Source organism: Astyanax mexicanus, chromosome 12, assembly GCF_023375975.1.
Source record: "Astyanax mexicanus isolate ESR-SI-001 chromosome 12, AstMex3_surface, whole genome shotgun sequence".
NCBI classification, from domain to species: domain Eukaryota; kingdom Metazoa; phylum Chordata; class Actinopteri; order Characiformes; family Acestrorhamphidae; genus Astyanax; species Astyanax mexicanus.
Genome location: NC_064419.1, coordinates 20,708,992 through 20,736,844, shown reverse-complemented (window position 1 = coordinate 20,736,844; position 27,853 = coordinate 20,708,992). Strand labels below are relative to the sequence as shown.

Genomic DNA, 27,853 nt, shown 5'->3' with positions numbered 1-27,853 from the left:
TATTTAATCATATGGACACCTGGGCATCATTTGAACAATACTGAGAAATAAAGCGTGTATGACTAAACAAAACAAAAACTGAAGAAATTACTTTTAAACATAAGCTGTAAAATGTAATGAACAAAAATGTACATTTCTTGTAAGGAAAATATTTGGACACTCAAAGTCTTAATAGCAGGTATTTGGCTGCATGTTTGGCTAAAATAACCTCTATAAGAAAATCTCTGTAACCATCTACCAGTATCTGATATCGACTGTGATAAAGTTGTCCCTTGTGTAATGGAAATTTGTATGGATTGTCTTATAATTTTCTCAAGCCCCCTCTGATGTAATACGGAATTAATGATGGATCTATGATGAAGAAATTCCCAGTCCCAACACATATGTATATATACTGGTTTTGATAGAAAAAAAAGAGCAATCCAGGTAATTTAACAACAAAATACTTTAATCATACATCAACATTTTCTCCTTACTTATAGTGCACAATAAATAATACATGGACAGAACAACAGAAATGACTAAAATATACACAGGCAGTCCCTGTTACTTTATTTAGAAATTAAGTCATATCCATGATGCTTAAAAGAGTGCATTGTGTAAAGTGTAAACTGTAACACTGGATCAGCTAGCTTTAAATAACCAACATTTAAATGTTATTTTAAGTGAAGGTGACCGATATATTTTGGCTGCTAGAAATGTGTGTTGTTTGTCCACACTAAAAAACTTCAGGAAAAACTATTTTTTTTGTGGCTGTGAGGCCAACATGACAGGAAAAAACAACAAATATAATACCCAGATACATGTGGCAAAAGTAACATATTCCACAAACCTATTAGCTGTGTGAAGTAAGCTCAAAATTCAAGACTGTCCAATCTGGCTTTGAAGTAGCATTTTGGCTTTTTGATGTTTTTCAGTAATAATACGTTTTATACAAAAATAATTAAAATATGTTACTTGAGATTTGCTGATACACAAAATGTGCAACTATGGAGTGTTGAATGGTGCATTAGTTCCAGTTGAGTGCAGCCCACCAAAATGATGGGAACAGGATGTAGTTTAAAAGAGCGTATACTACACATGCTGTATAGTATCACAGTAGCGGGGCTGTGTGATTTCATAATAAACAACTGAAAAATATAGATGGCTCACTCTTGCAACACAGAGCTTGGAAATAAGTGGTGTACACACACCAACACACTCACATACACACGCATATAATCTCAACATCTGAGATTATTATTAAGATTGTAAAAATGTTTCATTTTCTATAAGCAATAATCACAGCAATAAAAAAGGACCCATTTTAAATAAATTCTATCAGTATCCTGATAAAATAGTTTCATTTTCTCAAGATCTTATGTCTTGTGTAATATCATAATAAGGTTTTGAGGAATAAAACAAATTCTTGTTATTACAAGTACAGTAAATAAGAGTAAATAATGGCCGCCATAGCCTTTTCCGTCAAACTGCTACAAATATGTTTGCTGTATATGTACTGAAAGTTAATTTTCTGAACTGAATTTTGTTCTAAAAAGGATACATTTTCTACGTGTGGCCGTCTCAATGCCATTTAAATACATAATTATCAAAACACGACTGATACTCGCATTACACACATTAGCATTTCTGGTGCTAAAACTTCCCTGTTCAATTCATTAAATACTGAAGTGTATAATTACAGCTCATACATAAATAACACAATAAACGACTTACTGCCCCTGAGCAATTATTATAAATGCAGACTTTAAGGAGGGTAAGGTGAACCCCCACTACCTGTCCAGAGGGCACCTTACCACGTAAAAGTTGTGTACAATAAAACCTCCAACTGTTATTTTCCCCCATCCGCAGAGTCAAAGTCACAGCAGGAAAACAGTAATTCTACTGGTACTGTCCATAGCCACGGTTGTCCTGCCCATGGCTTCCGTCCTTAGGAGGAAGCTGACTGGGGTCATCCAGAAATGGACTCGCTGGAGAAAGAGGAGCAGAAATCTTAGCCATTATTAGCCATTATCAATTAGTTCAGTTTAAGTCATTATAAACAGATGTTAACAGATTAACCTAGGAAGAAACACAACCATGCATGTGTTGGTGTTGTTGAGTGTTTGGAATAATGCTGACTTATTAGTCCAAACCAGGGGGGACACCCAATCCTGATCCTGAATTTCTACTATGCAATAAAAAGATGCAATTAAAAAAAACATTATGTAATCATTTGATGTAGCAGTTTGAACATTTTAAGCATCACAATCTTTATGGAACCAAAAGTGGCATCACTTAAAGATTCATTTGAAGCACCTTAATTTTTTGACTCCACTCAGCTCAAATTTGAAAAGTAGAAAAATAGAAGGGGTAGTTTGGGCGGGGCACTGAGTGATGTATGGGTTTAGGGGCAGGGCAGGAGGAAGAGCTGATTGAAGCAGCAGCAGCAGCAGCAGCAGTGTGCCTCTGATAGCGGTGAGAGTCAGATGGTTTGAACGTCAGCAGGGGGGCGGTATTATTGACAGACTAATATGCATATAGTAGTCCACATATACTCAAGTACACAAACACAGTTGAACCTAAGAGGGCACTGCAAAGGTGTAAATTACTACAATAAATGTGTTTCTTTAAGGTTAGGAAATGTGGTTTAGGGTTTAGTGTTTTTTTTTTTACAACTGAAAATTAAGACTTTTAAGGGCATGTGAATATTATACCAGGCATGTTGGTACCCAATACATATTATGTGGGAATTTAGAGAAATTACACATAAGCGACAAAATATTTGGTTTTGTTTTTAAAACCAAATCTATCTCAAACAAATAATGTAAGCTCTGTCTGTAGTTGTTGAAATCTATAACCTGTGCACTGTTTAAGGTCACTAAAACAAAACCACTCACGATTCTGGAACTGCTGAGCTGTGTATCTGTTGAGTAAAATACCAAATCCTTCAATCAGGGCCAGTAGAATGCCCCCCATCATGGCAGAGCCGACCATTGCCAAAGGCCCACCTGCAAAGCACACAGGTACAGTAATCACAGGACTGCAGCGAGCTCACAATCTGCCATCAGACCTCAACACCTCAAATCACCTTAGAAAAGACTTTGGCTGATAGATTTTCTTACATTCTAGCACTGGAACTGCATGCAGGCACACACAGGTGCTTCGTGCACTGATCCATTTATTTTTTTTTTTACAAATTTGGCAGTATTACATTTAATTAAAAGATCTCATTCCATCATTTTTTCATTCATTTTAAAATGTGTAGTTGTGGTCTCTAGTATGAATCAATGGCATGTGAGCCGTTTTTTGTGAAACAAGTGTTCAGGTGTTTCTATTTAGCCCTGCTTTAGATCACTGAATTAACCCTACCCTCCTCCCCCACAAACCCCAAGAAAAAAAGTTTTGTGTCCATGACAAAGTTTTTGCCATGTCCCATGGAGAATAAAGAACGCTGCACAGGCCTACAGGATATGACTGTTGGATGTCATAACCTCTCACTGTGCTATTTTGTTTTTTAGGCAGAGCCGTATAAAGAGGTTCCCAGTATAATGCAGCCATGATGCAGTTATACACTCACTGCGTGCTGCCAGAATGGCTCCAGTCATGGCTCCGCTGGTGATGGAGTTCCAGGGGTCTTCTTTACCCCTCAGCCGCACCAGGCCACAGTCTATGGTAGAGAAGAGGCCTCCCCACACAGCAAAACTTCCTGCAAAATACACACACACACACATTAAATATCTCTTCACTTATTGGACCAACTTAACCAGCTTGGCTAATCTTCAATGTGTGAGTGTCTGACCACAGTAACTAAGAAACACAGCATATATATTTGCACATCTCTGACAGTATAGACTGGAGTGTGGACCATATATTTTTTTAATAGGATTTTATATTGTTTTTTATTATTTAGTATATTTTTATGTCAAATGAAGCTGTGATATTCAATGAAAACACCCCTTTAACCAGCCAAGAAAGTAGGAGGAGCTGCAGCATTTAGTTTCTGCCCTGATAAGTGTCGTTAGGAACCTGTTTTAGTCTCATATGCCAACAGAGAGTGAATGAATGAAGCAGCAAATATAATCATATCTGTAACACTGATACCTGACAGCACTTGTTTACTATTAGGAACCTGATCTTTTTTGGCTGAAGCACAAGCCCAGTAAAAATACTGATACTCTCAGGGAATCCAGGTCAGTCTGTGCTTGTCTCTCACTGTAACAGAAGGAGAACAAAGAGGCAGGAGAAGAATAGAGCAAGAATCAGGACAACAGAAAAACTTACCACCGATCTGCGGTGCTCTAATTCTCACAGCGTTCGCACTGCCTTTCAGCCGGTGTCGTACGCCCTGAGAGAGAGAGATTAATCAGAATCAAAAGAATTCACAATCAGCATGAAATCAGGTCATTATTTAGGCACTGAAACACCCACCACAGGCGCATTCCTGAAGCCTTTGATGGACTGAAACACCCCCCCACCGATGGCCCCCATCGTGAATGCACCTCCGCAGTCATCTACTATTCTCCAAGGACTGAGAGAGCAAATAAAGAGATAAAAAGACACATAACGAAAAAAAGATCATGAGGTATCACGAAACAGAGAAAGACAGGTAGATAAGACAGACAAACAGAGGAAGACAGATAGACAGATAGAGTGGGTATTATTATAGTGGGTCACCACCTTAGAGACCATACCTGACTGTTGTCTATAAATATTAGGGGTGGGAATCGATTACTATCTCACGATTCGATTCGATTCCGATTTTGGGGGCCACGATTCGATTCAAAATCGATTTTTGATTCAAAACGATTTGAATTATAAAAATTTCTGCTTCTGGCTTATGAATCTTATTGAAAAAAAAACCCCTCCATAATATACACTGGTCCTGGAGCAAGTAATGTGTTACAAAAACAATAAAATGTGCAGGAATGTGGGTCCTCAGTGACAGAGGAATCACTGGGATATCACAATGACGTTAATGAACAATAAATAAATAATAAATAACACTGCTTTATTACCAGGCTACTAGCGGTGGTGTGTAGGTGACGCTGCTGGGCTGATGTGATGATAGCAGTGGAGCGCTAAAGTTCAGGAGCAGCTGCTGATTAACTAGTTAATTTAAGGTCGTTGTATTTCTTCAGAAAGGGGGCAGGAGGTGGAGAAATTAATTCATATTGTCCATTCCTTAATTCCTCTGTGATGAGGAGCTGAAATTAGCTCTGATTAGCTTATTGTTATTTTTCCGTTCCGCCTTAAATGCTGCAGCCCGCAGCCACCTGTAGCGTTATTTAAGGTGGAACTGGAAAGTTAGCTTGTTAGCTAGCTAACAGTTACTGAAACTAACTACTAGCGATCTTTTTTATGCTTGTTATGAAGCATTCTGCCATAAAACATTAAAACTACACGTTAATCTAAAGTAATATAGTGCTTGTTCTGCCATCTTACCGGTGATTCTCAAACACCTACTACGCTCTGTGTGGGTCTGGAAGACCTCGGTTTGAAGGGACAAGCGGGTTGCCAGGTCCAACAAAAATACCCAGCCCAAAATCAGTCCAAAACCCGCCCCTCAGAATCGATTTTGGGACATTTTAAATCGATTCTGAATCGTAGTAAATGAGAATCAAGATTCTTATGTGAATCGATTTTTTGGCACACCTCTAATAAATATTAATAATTACTGTTGTTCTTTTTCTGTTAATTTTCTGACAAACATTGACAGAAACAGTTACAGTTAGGCAAGAAAAAAACGACTTTAAATGTTGAATCTTGGAAAGACAAAAAGAAAACAGAAAGAGAGAGAAAAAAGAGAGCCAGACAGAATGGGCAGAGCAGAGTGAGAAAAACAGATTATAGAGTAAGTGGTGGGTATAATCGTGAGAATGAGAGAGGGTATTACATAGAAATAGAGACAGAGTGGGTATTTTGAGAAAAAGAGAGAGAGAGAGAGAGAGAGAGAGAGAGACTGCAAAAGGGAGAAAGAGGGAGACACAGAAAAAGAGAGACTGAAAGAGAGAGAAAAAGAGGGATGCAGAGAGAGAGAGACTGAAAGAGAGGTAGGCTGAAAGAGAAAGGGAGAGAGACTGAAAGAAAGAGAGATAGACTAAAAGAAAGAGACAAAGACACTGAAAGAGAGAGAAAGGGAAGAAGACAATGAGACTAAAAGAGACTGAAAGAAGGATACAGACAGAGAGACTGAAAGGGAGAGAAAGAGAGAGACAGAGAGATTAAATTATGTATAATAAAAGAAACAGGGAAGCGGGTGGTATAGACAAACAGAGAAAGTAAAGGTCAGAAAGCGAGAAGTAAACAGATGCAGAGAAATAGTAAAACTGTAAAAACCGTGAGAAAAAAAGATGAGAAAAAAACTAATAAAATAAAGAGTGGTAAAGTAAGACGAGTAAGCATACATGGTGTCAGAAAACTGGGAAAATTATGGAGGACAAAGAGAAAACACCGGGAGAACTAAGACAAATTAAGAAATAACAAAACAGACAATATAATCTAAAATTCCCTGTATTTTTACTTTACTTTACTTTTACTTATTAAGGAATTTAAATGTGCGTTACTGTGGTAATTAAACGCTGTTACTGGCTAAGAGGTCCTCCTGCATGTGTAGTATCTGTGAGTATTTGTATATTCGTGTGTGTGTGTATAGCTCCACTGATGTAAGACTCGCAGCCCGACCCTGAGGAGGAGGAGGAGGAGGTGTTTATGCTGTTAGCCAGCCCCGCTAACCGAGCGCTGTACTGCACTCACACACACACACAAACACACACATACACTCACTGCAGGAACTACAGGAAACAGAGCCGACACACAGTCACACACAGGCGGGGGAAATGCTCCTCTGAGCGGAGTCAGAGCGGCTCTGTTTACCGGTGGTTTAGTTAAAGAGAGAAGCTGTCTCAGAAGTTGTACTTTACCAGGGTTCACGGGCATACTCCTCCATGATCAGCCGCTGACCTCGGCGCCGTGACGCAGCCGCCCGCCGGGGTTTCAGCGCCACCTGATGGACAGGATTAGCAATGATTTTCCACCCCAGAGAGAAGAGAGTCTGCATTTCTAGTACAAAAAATATAAGGCACACATGCCAACTTTGTACATTAAATGTATATAAACTAAATTAAAAAATATTTAAAATGTCAGTATTTGTACCTACACCAGGTATTTCTCATTTTTTAATTAAGAAAATAAACACACAATACAAAGTTATTGTACAGTTACACTTAGTATACATTATGTCAATGCACAAATGTTTTCTGTAGAGAAATAAATACACTGACCATTGGTGGCCAAATGAGTGCTAGAGAAAGACAACGTAAAATAATTAGAATGGGTATGGAGAGAGAAACAGAGACAGATAGACAAAGTGGGTATCATGAGATAGAGGGAGTAAGGAGCTGATCACTCACTGAGGGAAAACCAGTGTGGACAAAAACACAAAATTATTATAACTAATTTACCGAAATCACTGATTTATTCCTTATTATTACGTATTTATAGTCTTTTCACCCTTATTTTCCTTTTCTTGTCAATTATAATTAATAATAATAATGCTTACGCCTGTAAATAGCTCCAGTTGTTGTAATTGTATACATGTATGTAATTATTATTATTATTATTATTATTATTTTGCTTTTATGTGTTTTCTGTCATATGCTTTGGCAATAGTGTTTCTTTTTACATTTATGCTAATAAATCACTATTAAACTGAACTGGACTAAGTGGGAGGGAGAGAGAGAGAGAAAGAGAGAGATAGACAGACATACAGAGTGGGTATCATGAGAAAGATAGAAAGATACTTTTAACTGCACTTTATTAGTACAATGGCTAAAACACTTACAAATCCAAATGTTATATATATTCACAAATTCTCAGGTAAATCTCACAAAAAAGTAACAACTCCTCATTAGTAACACATAAAACGCTATTCAACATCCACTCTCACAATCAATTAAATGCCTGGAGGTTGTGTTTTCTGTAGAGAATAAAAACACCAACCTGTGGTGCCCAAATTGCCACAAAGTATAAGATGACGTAAAACAGGTTCGTTTATTCAAGTCATTTTGCAGCATTTGCATTGGTCCAAGTACCAGGTACAAAATTACGTCAAGAAAGAGAAATGGTTAAAATAATTCTGAATCTTCATTCTTGTCGTTTTTTTTATTATTTAAAATAAAGTACTTTTATTACATTTTGCTTGCGGTTGGAGGATCGCTACAAGTAATCCCGTGCTGTGATTGGCTGTCTCAACAGAAACGCCAAGGACTGTTAATTTCATTGGACCATATCAAACTCCTTGTTTGACTGGAGCGGACACTCGATAAGCTGTATAATTTTATTATAATTAATTTAACGTAATTTATTTATTTCATTTATTCTATATGCTTGTCCATAGCTCTCTATAACAAGCAAAAACACTTAAATCCCACTGGGACCACAAGGGGGAGGAGCGTGACGTCATTTTTCTGCGCCGACTGAAGCTGGTAGCTGCTGTGAATGAAAAGTTAGCAGCGCGCGGCTGTTATTAAGGTAAATAAACCAGCGGTTCTCTCAATTTATCAATGTGGATTATTTACAGATGCTGCAGACTGTATTGCCTGCTGTGACACTGGTTTGCATGGATATCTAGCTGAAATACAGCAGATAATGGTTTAAATAGGAGTCTGAGTACGCTGGGGTAACGTGCTATGCTATTTAGCTAAGCTAGCGTTAAGTCTGAGGGCTGAATGAAAGTGCTGGGTAACTAGTTTTGCTGTAACTCGTGTTTTGTTTTTACTCTGCAAACAGCACCTTAATGATCATCAATAATACAACCAAATGTTACAGCTGTCCTAAGAAGTAGAAATAAATTAAGAGTGCCACAGACCACAACACTGGTTTAGTTGCTAAGAGTCAGGACCAAACATAGTGCTGGACGATATGGCAAAAAAAATATTACGATATAATTCTTAATTTCGGTCAATACGATATTTTTTTATTTACTTAATTTTTTTAACCAGGAGGTCCCTTGAGATAAAAATCTATTTTTCAAGGGAGATCTGGCCAGGACGGCACACCATTTCCAATTACAGATAGGGCTGCAAATAATGAATATTTTGGTAGTTGACTAATCTGATGATTATTTTTTCGACTAGTCGATTACTCAATGATTATTTCTGCCAGATCCCCCATCTCTAAAACGATAGAACATGAGAATTATAAAGCAATTTAAATGCCTAGAAGTTGTTTAAACGTGTAAACTACTGATATGTAGTGATTAAATATGTAACCTGTTGTGTTTGAGCACTTTTGGAGACACATACTAAATTGAGTGTAAACTGTATGAGTGAGCCATTTACCATCTCCCATTGTGTTTCTGTCACCACTTTGTGTAATGCGGTACTGTTACAAATTAACGATTAGTCAAAAATGAAATTTGTAGTCGACACATTTAAATAATCGACACTGTCGAAGCACTAGTTACAGAACATTACAACATTTATTTACATTTAGAATAAACACAAAACCAACATGAAAGCACAAAACAGGCATGTCAGAGTAGCCATTGCATGTTTCCATCACAGACATTTTTTTACTTATCACAGAATTCATCACAGAAAGGATTTAAGCTCACTCAAGAAAACCAACTCTGTGATTTGTTTTTAATGTTATTCCAAGACCATGGTGCAAAATAAACGAAAACTTTTTTTGCCCAGTTCTAAATTAATACCAATATCTTTATGAACAGTGTAAAAGCCAGCCTTGGTGTATGTAATCACATACTAATAGATCTGTATAACATGGCAAAATATTATATCACAGTATTTAAAGATAATCATTTGATTAACTGTATGCATTGTGTTTTAACTGTTCAAATACTTTTTTATGTAGAATACTGTGATTTCTATAAATTCTAAAATGAAATAGAATTTTTTTACACTCTGTCAATAAATGTACATTTGGGTCAGTGCTTTTTAAGCAATGATGATATAGTTGATTGAAGGAAGGAAATTAATCCTTATCAGTATGAAAAAATATCAATATATTTTTCAGCTCTAATCAAACAAAATAAATGTAAGTTAAAAATATTTATGCTTAGTCCAATTCTGCTACTAAAGCAGCATCTAAACACTACAACATGCTGGACAGTGGTACACCAGAACCAGGGTTGAGAACTACTGCTTTAAGACACATCTTTATTTTTTAGAGAGTGGTGCTGTATCGTCTATTCTGATTTTAGGGTTTGGTCTGTAGTTTAAATTGACTAGATCTGGGTGGATGTGTTCACCCCATTTGTAAATGCAGTTGTTGGCATGTAAGTCAACTAATGTTTTTTTTTTTATCTGGTTGCTTTATGTTCTTGTCTAAAATACAAAGTTATTGTTTTTTGATTGGTGTAATGAGCAGGCATAAGAAAGCCAAGCTTTCATTACTTGTAAAAAGCTATAAAACATATTGCAAACAGGTTGTGCCCACACATCCGCACCCATCAGCAATTGTTTTTTTATGTTTTCACATCTTCAGGATATACAGTCATATGTATAATAACGAGCATCTTTGTGCGATTTCCTCATCTCTCTAGAGTGTCTTACTAAAATCTAGATAAATTTACCAACAATTAACAATTTCATGTTATTAATATGCAAAATATCTCTCCATTTTTCTTCTCCCCAGATGCCTCTGCCACCAGCTCTTCTGGCTCGTCTGGCCAAGAGAGGAATCCTAAAGCAGTCAGAACATGGTAAGATGTCAGCTTACAGTACATAGTCAGCTGTACTTCTTAATGTAGTCAATATACAATGTATGTTTTGCTTATGACTGATTGGATATGTTGTTGTTCTTAAGACAATGAAGAGGAAATCATTGCTGAAGACTATGACGACAACAATGTAGACTATGAAGCTACAAGGGTTGAAAATTTACCCACCAACTGGTACAAAGTACTGGACCCTACCTGGTAAGTGCTTCCTGTATTGCACTATGTTTTAATCTCGTTGCAATGCTAGAACCCTTGTGTACTACATTACATAAAAAATAACACAAAAAACATTCATTCAAATTATCTGGATTGCATCTTCTTAGTTCCATATATTGACTTCATATATGTGTTTTATGTGACACCTCATTTAAATCTTTTGCCAGAGTTTTAAATGGGCTAGATTGGACAATAACAACAGATTATGTAATGAAACTTGCTGTGATTGGATTAGTGTGTTATTCATGTATACACCATAATGAGCCTGATGATATAACAGAAATATGGAAGAATAAAATAAAATTATTTTCCCCCCTATATCATTGCTTTATAAATATTTAATGACACAAACGTCCCTTGTGTTTGTTTTCAGTGGTCTCCCATACTACTGGAACGTAGAGACAGACTTGGTGTCCTGGTTGTCTCCCAATGACCCTGCTGCGCTCATCACTAAAGCAGCCAAGAAGCAGAGAGGTAAAGAGCTGATGAGTGAAATCACTCTAGAACTTTTAATTTCTCTCTACACGCTATAAAATAATGGTGCTTCAAAAGGTTCTTTGCGCGATGCCACAGAGGAATCACATTTGGTTCCACAAAGGCCGTGTTTGTAAAAGTGCTATTAGTGTGAATAATGGTTTAAAATAGGGATGCAGAAAATATGCTCAGCAACCAAAATGATTCAGATGAAAATGGCAACAAAAAGCACTTTTCGTGTTTAACTGCATACAGAAAAAAATAAATTGAACAATAGCTAATTTATTTTAATGCTTTGTTATGTTAATGTTAAGTGGTGGAATGTTAATTTTTAATATTAATTTATTTGAGTGCATGCCTTGTTTAAAATCTTGAAGAACCTGACCTTTATTTAAAGAGACCTTTGTTTGGGACCATTAATGAGAAGCATTTCTCAAAGGAACCTTTGTACCACCTGTGTTTTAAACACCCTGACACCTTAAAGGTGTCATTCCATCAATTTTTCATTACTTTATTTTTTATATTTATTTTTCTAGTTGTGGTCTCTAGAATGAAAGAATACCATGTGAGCTGTTTTTTGATTTTATTTTTTTTTAGAAAAGGGCTCTTGCTCATGAATATTCATACATTTCAAACATATCGATTCTGATTGGCCAACAGCACTGCGAGGCAATGAGACGGACAACAGTTAAAAACATTTTAAAATAAAGACATTTTACTTTACAACATGTGTAATGCCCTGCCAAGTGCAGTTCAGCCACTGACCTAGTCTTAGTGTAAAACACAAAATCCACCGGAGATCCTATGAAAACCTATAGTTACACACAGAGGTGGAACAAAACCTGGGGTGGACTTTTACTTTACTGCAGACAGTGGAGGCTAAGAAACACAGGGAGACCTATTCTGTTTCGCAAAGAAAAGAAAAAGTGGATTTCAGTGGAAAGACACCTTTAAACAACCTATTTATAACAGTAAAATTATAAAAGATCTATTTTATAATATTTAGATTCAGTTAAATGATTATAACATTATTATAATAATATTATTTAATAAAATGGATATGTTGGCATGTGAAAAAAAAGGTTTTGAACTCCTGTTGGTGTGATGGTTTGTGTTTCATGAGTGTATCTCTGTTTTTAGTGGAGATTGTAGATGATCGAGAAGAAGGTCACCACGAGAAGTCAGAGAGGGAGCGAGAGCGTGACCGAGAACGAGAGAGAGAGCGAGAGCGGGATCGGGACAGAGAGCGGGAGCGAGAGAGGGATGATGGACGGGACAGAGAGAGAGAAAGGGACAGGGATCGAGACCGAGATCGAGAAAGAGATCGACGAACGAGGAGAGAAGACAGCGGCCCGTATAACAAGTCAAAGAGAGGTAAACTTCCTTTCTGAAAGTATCTAACTTTCTGACAATATGAATGTTATTGGAGAATTATATTATTAGTTAACATTTTATTTATATAAAAAAGTAAACATAATTTCTGACAATGAATGCTAGCAGAAGTCAGTTTACTGAAAATGTTTGTGAAAATGCATCACAACTTATGGGATGTTTCTGATAATAGAAATTGGTTTATGATTGTTTAAAAAATATCCTAAGTGAGCATTATGAAAATGCTCAAAAGTCTTAGTGTGTCTGATGAAACATGTCTGTGTGTTTTTTTTTATTTTTTACACTATTTCTGACAATGCCAGTAGAGTTCAGTTAGCATTAGGAAAATCATATTGTTTCTGATATTGTGTCTGGCATGAAAAGTTATTGGAGATCAGTTAGTATCATGAAAGCATTTTAAAAGGTTTCTGACAATGATAATAGAGATTGGTTAACAAATATTCTAACATGTCTAACATTGGATGCTATCAAAAATGAGTAACATTTAAAAAATGCTAGTTTTTGACGATGCTAATAGAGAGCAGTTAGCATTCTGAAAGTGATAACGTTTCTAACATTGTGATCGATATGGAATACTATTAGAGATCAGTAAACATCAGGAAAATGTTATCATCTGTGCTGTTTTGCTAATAGAGTTCAGTTAGCACTATAAAAGTTCTAGCATTTATGGTGTTTCTGACATTGCTAATAGAGGTTGGTTAGCGTTATTAAAATTGAAATGAAAATACTATACCGAAATGAAATACTATTAGAGATCAGTAAACATTATGAAAATGGAAATTTCTAGGATTTATGATGTTTCTGATGTTGCTAATAACGATTGATTAACATTATTACAATTAAAATATTCTAAAATTATGTTTGAATTGGAGTGCTATTAAAAAAATAAACAGAAATGATGTTTGGTGTCAGTTACATTATGACTAACATTAAATGTTAAAATTTGATGTGATCAAATTGTGTGTTTTTTTTTTTTTTTACACAAAATATATGCACTTGTGACTAAACCTGGGCTCTGAGACTCTCCATTTTTCATTGTAGGTGGAAGCCGGAAGCAGGAAGAGATGGATCCTATGGATCCCAGTGCCTACTCAGATGCTCCAAGGTATGCAGAAATTGATTCTCCTTTTTCTGGTTGTAATCCTGTTCTGTGACTGCACATAAAAAGCAGTCCAAAATGAAACCATTTAATCTCTTACATGCTTTTGAGGCCATTTATATTGTGCTATTTAGAGAACTGTAGAGTTGCAGCATTGATCTAAGTGCTGTTCATCTTGTTCAAACTTTTCCATTTCACTTAAAAAAGATCTGTTTATTTAAGTTGTGAAAAAGTATCAGCGCTTGAAGTGCCAATAAACTGCATTGTGATCACATTCTTACTCAGGAGTGTTCTGCTGATGTGTTTACAGGGGCTCATGGTCCACTGGCCTGCCTAAGCGCAATGAAGCCAAAACCGGAGCAGACACCACAGCAGCAGGACCTCTGTTCCAGCAGAGGCCGTACCCCAGCCCGGGAGCAGTGCTGAGGGCTAACGCTGAGCTCACCAGACGCCTAGAGGAGGAAGAGGAGGATGACGATGACTAAGCAAGAAAGCAGCCTCCTATAGAGCCTTTATAAAATGGAATGCAGGGACAGAAAACACCTAGTATTTTAAAACTATATAGGCAGCTATAGTAATTCCTGCTCACTTTTTTCACTCTTGCTGATGATAAATATTTCTAAGTTAAACTCAGCCAGTCATTTCTCTCCTTTATCCACTTTTCTTGTAAAGCTTTAGATTAAAGCCTTTACCGGACAGGAACATCTAATCAAGGGCTTTTTATGAACCGTTATTGATTGAATTAAGCCTATTTGGGGTTAATAAAACCACAGCGGAGGTCATAAAATTGCGTTCTGTTCTTTAAAGGGCTGAACAAAGGTTTATAAAGGCTCTATGGGATTTCTTGCCATCTCTTCATTAACAAGGCACAAGTACAGTGGTATCCGTGTGCATGTTTTTTTATGGTTCCTAGTTGTCATTTGTAAATATACTTATGTATTATACATTTTGTAGTACAACAGTACTGTGTTTTATTTGAACTGAAAGATCTGGAGATTGTTGTAAAAAGGAAGTGTTTTATTTCCTGCTGGATTAAACCTTTTTGAATAATACAACACCTTGCAGTTTTTATCTCCGAGATTATTTTAAAATGTCAAGCCAGTAAAAGCTAAAGCAGCAACCAAAAAGAAAATAACAGCAACAGCTTCTAATGCAAATGCCACACCTGGGATCAGCTCCAGACCTTTTACCTGCTTAACTGATGATGGATTAATGAGGGAACAGCCCATGGAGCCCATTAAATAGCTTTTGAGATAATTTGTCCAACTACTTTTGAGACCCTGAAATGTGGAGACTTTGTTGGACAAAAAATGCTGATGGCAAATCATGAAGAGTGTGTCACTGTGGATATATATAGCGTAAAAAGAAATTCTTAAATTAAGAAAAATATTATATGTCCAAGAACAATTAATACATAAAGTACTTAAATACATAAATATATTATCATTTTGATGGCTCACAATTATTTTAAACTATAAGGGGAAGTTATAGAAAATATTTCCTCTTTGATGGGGTATCTCCATTTAAAATGCTGTCTAATCCAAGACTAAGATTAATTCATCTGAGAAACTACCCTTAAAAGTTGGATATACTTTAGAGTAGTCAAGAGGTGAAATGAGTTTTGATGGGAGCCATGATGCTCCTGAACGCATCCAGTCATCTTTTCTAGGAGGAAAATGAAACACTGCCTGCTCACACTGAAAACTGATTTGCTGACTCGCAGAGAACAGTCAAATCAAAACCCTCTTTGTTTTGCATGTGCTTTATGAATATGCACATGAGGAGAGCGCCTTTCTCTTCCTAATTTCACCCATGCAGGGAAAAAAAGTTTTTTTTAATCTGATCTCCGAGCATCAGGGAGCTGCTATTGATATGCAGTAGACTCTCTCAACTTCCGGGAGACTTGAGAAGTCTGTGCTAATGCTCCTGCACCCAGCCTTAGTGGAAATCTGGAAATCTAAGCAAACTGTAAATAAACAGAAGCACTTTACTCACCCATAGTAAACAGTTTTCAGAAGAGCTCATTTGACTTTAAAAGGAAATGTTTTTTAAGAATTAGTTTTGTTTACTTAGCTTATCTTAAATGAAACCTGCTGAATTAGAGGTAAAACATGGTGATATCGCTGTTCCTTACTAGTGTCGCATAATGCGTCTTACAATCCGGTGCGCTTAATGCATGAAAATAGACGCTTATTAATAGTGCGCCTTATGATTCGGTGCACCTTATAGTGTGAAAAATAAGATAATTCTTGCCCATAAAAGAAACTGTCCGCTAAAAAAACTCACCCTTCTGTTTTATAATACCAAGAGTCTTTTATATAATCAATAATAGTTTATTATAAAAAGATAAGACACATATGTACAAAATCTCAACAAGCTACTACAAAACATTTAATTTACAATGTAATCTTCGGCTTCAAGTGGACACATATGTACAGCTGGCAGTGAAGATGAACGCTCCCAACAGCTTTTTCCCCCCAATATCCACAAGATTGTGGCTGATCAGTGGAGGACAATGCTATTTACAGTCATCCAGGGTCCAATCAGAAATGGGAAATTAACTAAGCTAATGTAGTCATGGCTGGAGACTATGAATAACGAGCAGAGGGAGTTGTGTGGTCACTGGTCTGAATCGCAGTTCTGTGGGTTCTGCTGGGTTTCTCAGTGCCTGCCACCCACATAGTGGCAGATAGCGTCATAGTCCATTTTAAAGACCTGCTCCTCATAGTGGTCCAGCTGAACCATGGCCCGGCACTTCTCCTTATCCCGCTTCAGAATGCGACCCACCTGTCACAATTCAACATAAATAATGTGTTAATGAATAATGCAAACTGTGTAACCTACTATGGATGCACTAAATATATGGCAACCCAAAATATTCAACCAACAATGTACGAAAAACAAATTGGTGTTTGATCGAATTTGCTGACCTAATTCATATTGGATAAAGACTTATATTGTAAAGTATAGTATGTAAGTCATGCTAAGGTGTTTCCTGTATCATTAGAATAGTTTTAAGCAGTGATGTTCACACTTCTCTTCCCCTAGCTGTGTAAGTATTCCTGTGTACAGAGCAGACAGAGAGTGTGGGAGGGGGTTGGTGGGCAGAGCCAGCTAACAACAGGCTTAAGGTTATTTGAACACTTTACGTGTATTAATTAAAAAAAATAAAAGTTTTAGTAACTATCTAAGCAAAGCCTTAAATTTGTTTATCAAAAGATGACTTGCTTTTCAAACAACAAAAGGGTATGAAAACAAAGACAAGCCAAAAATTCTATGGTGGCAATTTTGTATTATTTAGTTCAGTTGTGCACAAAAGTTTGAATCTGGTGCATTCTTATTATCTACTACAGATTCACTATTCACTAGAATTTGATCCGTGTGTAAATTTTTAATTGTCTGAACTGCTCATATATTAAACACATGTTCAAAATACAGTGTTAAGGAAAGTGTACCTGTCCTCTGTATTCACCCAGCACCACCATAATGTAGTCTGCATCATGTTTGGGCACAATGGTCTCCAGCATGGACTGTTTCACGTCTAAAAAAGAAAAGCAACACAGAGCTCAAACCCTGGTGACTGCAACAGACAATTTCTCTAAGATTGTTAGTTAGAAGTTTTTTTTTTTGTTTTTTTTTTAACAAAAGCTTGTTTCTCACCATCCAGCGTCCGTCCTTCATCTGTACGACACGTACACATATGTGGAGTGAGGACGTCCTCAATTCTCATCTGGACAGAACAGATAAAGAAAGGTCAATAAGCAGTTTTTGTGTATTTGTGCAATACAAACATACAAAAATACAAACAAAAATACAGGAACATAGGCCAAATTATTTTGTAAAAAAAATAGTTAAACAGACAAGAATATGTTTTATACTTTAGACTTTATACTTTAGACTTTTCTAAGTACCACATTTAGCTTTGAGCTCCAGCTCATCCCAAATCACCATCTCAGTTGATCAGGTTTAGGTCAGGGGATTGTGGAGGACTAACCCTTACTTTTTACTACATCATTTCATGTGTGTCCCTTTGATTGCTTTGATGTCTTTAATATTAAATTACAATGTATAAAATAAATAAAATAAAGAAATATTTGACTGGTACTCTATGAAAGAAGCCCAAATTAGAATTAAAAATATCAGATTCAATGTGTTTGACATTTTTTACAGCCACACCTGCATTTTGGCCACATTTACCTACTATGTTAATGTATACATTGTAATGGCTTAAGTTTACTTAAGTTATAAATCATCAGGGGTGATCCAAACAAATAATAGATTATCTTTCATCTGTCACTAATAACTGTATAAAAAACAAAAAAACAAGCAATACAAAAAATTATTTCCATAATGTCTCAATTCCACAATTCCTTCTCTACATTATAGAAAACCACAGGACCATAACATTTGCAGCCCCTTTATTTTTAAGAGTGTTTTAACTGCACCAACAGCAGCAGAATAGTACCTTAGAATTGTAGTATTTTCCTCCTTTGAAGGTTTTGTCTATGAAGCGCACACGCAGGTCTCTCTGGAGCCAGGAGGGAGTGGGTGGGGCAGTCCGTGACACTTTGGCAGGAGAAGTCTTCTCTCTAAAGGCGAGAAAGCCTTAGTGTCACAACACCACTCAACAGGTATAAAATCATCACATATTCCAGGTTTAATTAAACACAGCAGATGCTTCAGGGACAGAATCGAACACCTAAAGTGACCAAACCTGCTGGACAGAGGGCCTGGGAGAGGGCTGAATAATTAGGAACTATTTTTAGCTACATTCTCATGTGGATCACATAAACACACACACACACACACACTGTCTGCACTGCATTTATTCCTCTAAACAAACCGGGTGGTGATGTTACCTGTCTGCACTCGTTTCATGGTGTTTTCTTTTCTTCTCGTGGCGATCATGCTTCTTCTCTCGCTCCCCATCTCTGTGCGAGTGCCGGTCCTTGTCTCGCTCATCTCTGCCGTTTGACGTCGACTCCTTCTCATCCCGCCTCTGCCTCTCTCGATCTCTCTCTTTATCCCGTTTTCCCTCTTTCTCTCGCTCCCGTTCCTTCTCTCGCTCTTTTTCTTTCTCCTTCTCTTTGTGCGCTTTGCTGAGGCGGCCTGGAAAAGGCAGAGTAACAAACGGGGAAGCAAAATATATCATTTGTTAATCATTACTGCAACACTGGGCTCTGCAGTACTCTTATTGATCCTGGACGGCAGCAATTTGCAAATGAGCTCTGCAGTAACCAGTAAACATCACAATGTTTGTGATTGGTTGTTGGCTGATCTTGACCAAACCCAGTTCTAGGTGTGTATTCTGTGGTTATTTATATAAATGACATTAAATAAACCAACAAATGGGTAAAGGAAAGAAGCTGTACCTTTGTGTTTTATTAGTAAAATGTACAGTACAGCAGGTGTTTACTTCAATATATAGTTTCTTAAAGCTTTTTAAAACTGGTTCATTGATGTAGGTCTTGCTTTATTCATATTTATCTACTTACAGATCAAAAATTGCAAAGCAATGCTCATCAGCTATTGTTAACTCTCTGATATTAGGCCTGTTAACTGAGTGTACTCAGAGCAGCCTATCAGAAATCCTGCACATTTAACGCCAGTTTAGACCGGGTCCAAAAAGCATGTGCATGTTCTGTCCAAGCGTGACCAATCCAAGCCTGATGTAAGCCAGTGATTTGTTTATGAAGTAGAGCGTTAAAACTATTCTTTGAAAGTGGCAGTCTGTGTTATTTTGTTTCTAAACTGAAAGCAGAAGCATTTTTGAGTGGAGACGAGACAAAATATTATGTTTAATGGTACCAGTGTACCATCCCTGCTAAGCCTAATATATTTATTCTAAAAATGGGGTGTCCGGTCACTTTTCACGGGAGTTCTTCTGGCCACGTCACGCATCTTTACGTACTTACGTCACACAAACAGCCTCTAAAAGATGATCCGGCTCAGTTTTACTGAACACGAACAGCTGGTGGGGCAATGGAGACTTCAGAAGGGGAAACTCAGAGCTCAGTAGCTCATTCACTCCAAAGTGTGTAAAACCAAACTGTGTAGCTTAAGTGAAGTTTCTGACTGAGCGATCTAGAAAAAATTAATAGACTACATCTGTTTCTGAATCAGTTTCTCTAATTTTGCTATTTAAAGGTTTATGTTTGAGTAAAATTAACATTCGTATTTTATTCTATAAACTACCAACAATATTTCTCCCAAATTCCAAATAATATTGTCGTCATTTATTTGCAGAAAATGAGAAAAGGCTTAAATAACGATGATGCAGAGCTTTCAGACCTCAAATAATGCAAAGATAAGTTCATATTCATAAAGTTTTAAAAGTTCAGAAATCAATATTTGGTGGAATAACCCTGGTTTTTATTCACAGTTTTCATGCATCCTGGCATGTTCCCCTCCACCAGTCTTACACACTGCTTTTGAATAACTTTGCCACTCCTTGTGCAAACATTTAAGTAGTTCAGCTTGGTTTGATGGTTTGTGATCATCCATCTTCCTCTTGATTATATTCCAGATGTTTTAAATTTGGTAAAATCAAAGAAACTTAAGATACTCACTGAGGTCTTTGCTGTATTTGTCATATTCTTTTTGCGGGACCAAGCGGATTATGTACTGACTGACAGTCACTGACTTTCCTCCAATAGCCAGTTTCACCACAACTCTGACATTATCTGGGTCCACCCCCTCTATCTGAAGAAGAGAAAAAGAAAACAAAGATTTAAATCAGAATGCCTTAGGCCACATTTAAAAGAATGAAGTGCTAAAATGAGATTTGCATTTCTAGTTCACACCATCAGCATGCAATTATCTGCTGAAACAACAACACAGGGATAAGAATCTAGTCTGGAATTGAAAAGATTTGATAAGATGCAACCTCTGCTCAGTTGAATAATGGGATCCGTTCATGGCTCATGTAGAAAATCAGACTATAAAACAGGCCAAATGCTTATCCTTAATCATTAATCAGTATCAGGGTATTAAAACAGCTGTCATTTATGCACAGCCGTTCTTACCTTTCCATAGAGATCTTTATGGGCCCCATCCTTGATTTGAACACAACCACCAGGTGCCAGGACCAGCGACTCGTCGTCTTTCCCACTCTCCTCTCCAGGTTTAGGGATCCGTCGAGGTCCTGAGGGCTGCAGGTCTTTGACAGCAGAGAGGTCGGCACCAAGACCCAGGCCTTTAGGCCTTAACTGGTGCTCAATTGGCTTAACATCTCTGTGAGAGATATACAGGAATTTGATGACATTTTTTAAATTAATTCTAAATGTAATTTATGTGCACCTATTCAACTATCAGCACATTAAAAGTACAATAAAATATATATATATATTTTTTGAAGATGTTTGACATAAAAAAGTACTGTATTTTTCACACTACAAGGCGCATTATCAATAAACGTCTATTTTCTGGTCTATTGTAATACATAAGGCACACTGGATTATAGGACGCATTATGCGACACTATTAAGTTTTTCTTTCTAATTCAGCAGGTCTTTACAGGCGAGACCTGTAAAGCTAAGCTAAGTTAAGTAAACATTTTTCTATTAAAGTCAAACGAGCGCTTGATGTTAATCTACACAGAAATCTCTCCTGAGAAATGTTTATTTGGGTGAGTAAAGCTTAGATTTCCAGATTTCCACTAAGCCTGAGTGCAGAAGCGTTAGCATTAGCAGCTAACCGCCAGTGCTAGCCACAGTTAGCAGCTAATGGCACCTGACAGTACTACACTGAGCAACCAGGAGTATTCCGGTAAGCCAGGGTGATATTAGCTAGCGTTCTTCCTATGTAGCTTGTTTTAACACTGTAAACACAAAAGCTACAGGCCGAAAATACTCACCTTTGAACAGCAAAAGAGCTAGAGCTTAGTGCACTTAGAGGCTAATGCTTATACTGCTACAGCAGTGAAAGCCAAGGTTAGCAGCAGGCTACAGGCTGATAATAATCACCTCTGAACAGTGAAAGAGCTAGCGCTTAATGTGGTTAGTGGCCAATGCTAATACTGCTGGAGAACTATTATGCCCTGAAATATTGTGTCATATCACCCACCCTTAATTAGCACATCAGGGAAAAATTAGATTTTGTTGTAGTAGTGTATTCTTCAAATATTTTTTAATTCAGTGTTTTGTCATATCACCAAAAGTATTGTTATCGTGAAAATATCATTATTTTAGAGTCTTATCGCCCACCCCTACTGTATAGAATACACAGATCACTGGGAAGTGGGTATTTGTTAATTTCATATCTGTATGTCTATCTATCTATATCTATATCTAACAGAAAAAGACTTACTGCTTGAACGTGCGTCCGATTCCTTCTCCTTCTTTCCAGCCCATTCCTTTCAGCATAGCCATACCATACGCTTGTACCGGCACACGATCGTAGTCGGCCTCTGTTGACTGAAGCACAGAAACAGCATATGTTTTCTGGACAGCAGCTCCTAGAAACTTACACCCAGTGCTATGTTTCCTAAATGTATTTCAAACTGCCTTGAGTTATGTTTCTTTATTTTCCACTAACAAGTATTTCCCCCTGCCAATAAATTAAAGAAAACATATTATAAAACACAACATTACAGAGACCCTTAAGTAACAATAGCATAATTACAATTTACATTTAGGGAACAATCAGGGGAACAACTGATGAAATTGTATTGTTAAATAAAGGCCATGATTTTCTAAACTGAGAAACAATTTATAAAAGCAAATATGTTAAATTAGGGGAACAATTTAATAAACTGAATTAATTATTTATTTAATAAAAAAAATACGTTTTAAATGAACAATTCATGGGGGAACAGACTGTTAAATTGTGGAAATGACATGAAATTGTAGAAACAACACATTCAATTGTGGGAATAATTCATTAAATTATAGAAACTACGCATTACCTTATAGGAATTACATTTTAAATTAACTGTTTTAGAACTATTAAAATAAAAAATAAAAAAATCCTTGGAATAATTAAAGATTTCTTGGAACAATTTATTAAATAAATTATTTTTTGTGGGAACGGATTCTTCAATTAAGGAAACAAAATCAAAATGAAATTAAAGTTAACAATAAAACTAATTAAGGAAACTATTAAATTGTGGAAACTTTTTAAATATTGTTTTTCATTAACATTATAGCTCTAATAAAATGTTAATACAGCTACATAGCTACCAAAAATAACTTTACTTATTGCTTCATTCTAAATGTGCTCCTAGAATTATGCTCTATACATTAAATGCTTATTTTGCTTTTGCATTTATATATGCTTAAAGGATTAATAACCCCATTCACAGTCTGCTTGTTGAGATGTAATTTAAAACCATTGTCTGTGGAAAATGATCACCGTCAGCTCTTTCATTCTTAACACACACACACACACCCTGAACATCCTATTAATTGTAAGTCCACTTCACACCGCAGTTCCCTCTTAATGACGTTTACCAAAAAAGGTACAACGCTCACACTGCTGCAGCTTTACTTTCACACCTCTTAGTAAACACACAATTGTGGTTCTGCCTGTTATGAGACGCAGTACAGAGAGGATGGAGGGATCGTGAACGGGCGCGAGAGAAATATGCTGAGTAAGCAGTGTGGACCTGGCAGAGGAGGGCTTCATCACTCATTTCATTAAGACACGCCCTTTTCCTCCGAACACACACACGTACGTGTTGGCGCATACACATAAACACATATGCAAGTACACACTGCGTTTGAAAGAGCTGTTGCATGTGTACACAATCTTGAATTACCCCCTGCTGACACAGCCTAATGCAAATGACTCGAACAGAGCGAGTTAGGTCCAATAAACAATGACCATGCACAAGAACAGCATTGACACCAGCGCAGAAAACACCCTACCCTAGTTGACAAGACTTCCTAAGGTGAACTGGTTGCTTTAGAGCAGGGAAATGTGTGGTCCTCCACGAACGAGAACCACTGGGCCAAGATTTCCTAAATGCAGTCCATCATACTGCTCTTACTCAGCCAGATTTTTTTTTACATAAAAGCAGACACAAAAACTAGCCAAGGTCTAGTTTAGCTGATTCCTGCATTACACACTGACCCAAATACTTCTGTTAACCATTAATGCTATGTTTTTTTTTTATAAAATAATGAATGCTAATTCAGAAACTGTTACAGTGAAGTTAATTATTATTTTTTATACCGCATTTTGTGAACTATAAGGCGCACTTAAAATCCTTTAATTTTCCCAGAAATCGTCAGTGCTCCTTTTAATCCAGTGCACCTTGTGTGTAGATTTTAAGGTTGTAAGGAGCAGTAAAGCCACTCCGCCGTATTGCAGTATTATTCAGAAGTTTTAGTTTAGTTTTAGTTTCAGTCCAGCATCTGGACTGAAGTAGCAGTAGCATTAGCTGCTTCCCGCTATTTCCCCGTTTAAAGGCCTGTACCCTGCTACTAACCCCAGCTAGCACTGCTGTTATAGCCGCTAATGCTAATGCTCCAGCCTTAGTCCTGGAGAAATTTTGGGAAGCTAAGCTAACTGTTGAAAGCGATTTACTCAGCCAAATAAACAGTTTTTAGATTGAAATTTGACTTTTTATATTTAAATAGTGTTGTTTACTTAGTTTAGCTTTACTTACCTTAGTAAGCTACCCTATAGGTTCCTTATATTGTATCTTAAAATATGCCTTATAATACAGTGTGCCTTATAATCTGCTGTACCTTATAGTGTGAAAAATACTGTAATTTATTTAAAAAATTTAGCCCATTTTTCTCATCAATTTAGATAGCCAATTATCCAATCCCTGTACATGTAACTCCTCCCGTCACTAGCAATGCCCCCAACACTAAAAAGCATAGACTTGCAAATGCCTCCTCCAACACATCCAAAGCATCACTGGCTATCCAGCAAGCTCTGAGGAAAGTTCAACGATCCAGCTCTGATCCAACAGCTACCTACCAACACCAGATTAAGGGTAATGTAAGGGAGAGCCATATACCAACCCAGAGAGAGCAAGGTCAATTGTGCTTTCTTGGACAGTGGCTGCTGATGGCAAGCAGTAAGATCTGGTATTCGACCCGAATTCAAATCCTTGTGGCAGCACCTTATTCTTCTATGACAATAGCTTGACGAGATGTGACAAACCGAGCCCCCTGTGAGCAGGTTTAAATGATTTAGACAATTAGTCCAGTTTTTATTAACTACTTTCCGCCACTCCCGACTCACCGACTCAGGTCTGAGATCCACTTTGATTTGATCGCCGTCCTCAAAGCCCTCAGGGACCTGATTCTGCATGAGCAGAGGGATTGTGAGGTTTGGGTCAATCTGAGTGCCATTTTTCCACCTCTCCTGTTGCTTCTGAGACTCTGTGGGACGAAAAAAAATTACAGGAATGTGTGGGTCAGTGCTGATATGATGCTGTTTGATTTTGTTAACATAGAGTAAGAGTCAAACATTTGGTCATACGTCATTTTTCCTCAATGTGTTTTCTTTCTTTTTACGATTTTTACACTGCAGATGACATGGCTCTCCAAACCATCTTTGACCATCAGTAAATTTTACATTTAATTTGGAAATCAAGAGACCAAAGTCTGGAGGAAGAGCGGAGAGACACACAGTCCAATCTGCTGGAGGTCTAGCGGGACGTTTCCACAATCAGTTATGGATGTCATCTGCTGGTGTGGGTCTACTGTTATATTAAGTCCAAAGTCAGTGCAGTGTTTTCCTAGAAAGTCTTTATGCTTCCCTCTGCTGACATTTTACAGCAGGACTTGGTATACTGCCCACACTGCCAAAAGTACCAATTGGTCTTATATAATATTCTAATTTTCTGAGATATTGATTTTTGGGTCTTCATTGGCTGTAAGCCATAATCATCAACAACAAATGAAATAAATGCTTAAACATATATATATTAGAAGAGTTTACTAAAATAAAAGTACCTTTTTAATGATATTCTATTTTGTTTTAGATGCACTAGTATGGTTACAACTCCAATGCATAAAATAGCAAAGAAAACAAACTAACAAGAGCATAAACACACCTTCAATAAGCTCTTTGACAGCCTGAGACTCCACAGAGTCCTGGTTCTCAGATGCAGAGATGTCTTTGTTGGGTCCTTTGTCATTCTTTTTTCCTCCTCCTTCTTCTCGGTACCAGCGGTTCTTCTGGATAAGTGGAATAATCAACTCTGATGGTTTCTCCACTGGCGTCGTTCTACACAAGATTTTATATCAAACATTTAGTAACATCTACAAACTTCACACAAAGCACTGTAGGTTAAATCACACAAAAAAAGTCACACAAAATAATGTAGGTTAAAATGTAGGTTACTGGAGGTTTCCAACCCTGGTTTAGGAAGACCTTCTGCCCAGCAGGTTAGCTAGTGGTTTTAAGGACTAACAATCTTTAAATGATGAACACCTTGGTAACTGACTTTAGTACCTAGCTGGATTAGATACTTTGGAAACAAGGTAAACACCGAAACGTGCATGTATGGGGGTCCTCCATTACCTGGTCTAGGAAACTCTGGTCTAAACGACAGCAATCTACAAAAAAGCTGAACGTTTTTTTTGTAAGACGCACCAGTTAAGTCGGCTTTACTATGTTTGGTAAACCCGTTTAGCTGAGTATTAGCATCAGAATCAGCAGAGCTGGAGTTATTAGCACCTGGCTAACCGGCACTATATGCTCCAGTCAGTTAGCATTAACCAGTTAGCTTATAGCATTAACCTACCCTTTCAGCTCCTTTCCATCCACCTCCACCACATAATCTCTCTCCACGGGCTTCTCAGACTTAATCTTAGTGAGAGTTTTACTAAACCCAAAAGAAATAGGGCCCGCTTTCCTTTCTCCGCTCTCTATATTTACAGGGACCGCATTAGCCTCCGCTTCTCGTTGCCTCTCCGGCGAAGCCATGTTTGATGTGTGGGTGTGCGCGCAAGTGATGCTGGGAAATGTAGTTTTAGTTTAGTATGTCGTTCTGATGCGTGGGAAAAAAAACAATTGTGGGAATTAAAAAGACTGAAAACCATGGAAGGCCATTCCAGCCACCTAAAATAAAAAAATCCAGGACATTTTCTCTTTTATTTCAAAGTTGAACTAAAGTTTAAAAGAAAAAGAAACAAATCCCAAAATACAATGTATGTCCCGTGCCTAACCCCGATACATATAGAATACATAATAATACAGACGAATTATACATTTAAATATAGCAAAAATATAGATGTGTGTGACAGTCGCTGTTGACATTTTAAAATGCCTACATTTGTTAAACATTAAATGTTGGATATCTTTTCCAAATGGCAGTATTTAAATTTGCTTTAGGAACATGTAGTCAAATAATACTAAAGCCCAATATTATAAAGAGAAGAAAAACACCAAAGAAATCCAAGTATGTTCATTTTGGACATTTTTGCTTTTTATGATAAATAGACCAACTGAGTTTTTGTTTGACATTCAACTGAAGAAATGCTAAATTAATATGATAAATGGCAATAACACAGGAAACAAACAGTTACAACATTGACTGAGCTTAAAGGTGCCACAGAACAGAAAACTGTATTTTGCCATAGTTAAATATTAAAGGTTTGTTACACACCATGATTCTTAGAAATGAACATCAAACAAAATATCTGCACAATTCCCAAACCCTTAACATTTCCTCACACTCAAAATTGACATACAATAGTGTTTAGTCCAGGATTACAACACAGTTAATAATTTCTCATTTTTATTATTTTGATGGTTAGTTTTCTGACACAGCCATCTTCCACACTGTGGCGGGGAAGGGACATTAAGAGAGGTGTAAAAGAGTAAAAACACAAAATTGTAAGTTTGCTAGGCTAAAACCTAAACTTAGCCCGACAGCCCCATTCCAAACAATGTAATTTAGTTGCTTCATACACATGATTGGGGGCCCGTGTGCACATTTGTGTTCACTCTTGGGCCACTAGTTCTAAATACCGGGAGATTTTATCTGAC

General features: G+C 37.1%; 3 protein-coding genes across 3 annotated transcripts; 1 reads left to right on the top strand and 2 right to left on the bottom strand.

Annotated features, from left to right (window-relative positions):
* Positions 1-430: 430 nt before the first annotated feature.
* timm17b (translocase of inner mitochondrial membrane 17 homolog B (yeast)) lies at positions 431-6,979 on the bottom strand. The gene is made up of 6 exons (XM_007243218.4): positions 6,903-6,979; positions 4,411-4,510; positions 4,264-4,327; positions 3,560-3,688; positions 2,880-2,990; positions 431-1,970 (listed from the first exon to the last, which is right to left on the bottom strand). Exons 1-6 carry the CDS (start codon positions 6,926-6,928, stop codon positions 1,882-1,884), a joined length of 519 nt encoding a protein of 172 aa, XP_007243280.3. The 5' UTR covers positions 6,929-6,979; the 3' UTR covers positions 431-1,881.
* A 1,380-nt stretch (positions 6,980-8,359) lies between these two features.
* pqbp1 (polyglutamine binding protein 1) lies at positions 8,360-14,956 on the top strand. The gene is made up of 7 exons (XM_022670640.2): positions 8,360-8,511; positions 10,636-10,702; positions 10,807-10,918; positions 11,310-11,410; positions 12,551-12,784; positions 13,844-13,907; positions 14,212-14,956. The coding sequence occupies exons 2-7, from the start codon at positions 10,636-10,638 to the stop codon at positions 14,384-14,386; spliced, it is 753 nt and encodes a 250-aa protein (XP_022526361.1). The 5' UTR covers positions 8,360-8,511; the 3' UTR covers positions 14,387-14,956.
* A 1,314-nt stretch (positions 14,957-16,270) lies between these two features.
* On the bottom strand, positions 16,271-26,816 carry gpkow (G patch domain and KOW motifs). The gene is made up of 11 exons (XM_049486017.1): positions 26,607-26,816; positions 25,914-26,086; positions 25,097-25,236; positions 22,208-22,314; positions 20,927-21,134; positions 20,471-20,603; positions 18,761-19,010; positions 18,367-18,490; positions 17,562-17,631; positions 17,357-17,442; positions 16,271-16,688 (listed from the first exon to the last, which is right to left on the bottom strand). Exons 1-11 carry the CDS (start codon positions 26,786-26,788, stop codon positions 16,563-16,565), a joined length of 1,599 nt encoding a protein of 532 aa, XP_049341974.1. The 5' UTR covers positions 26,789-26,816; the 3' UTR covers positions 16,271-16,562.
* Positions 26,817-27,853: the final 1,037 nt, after the last annotated feature.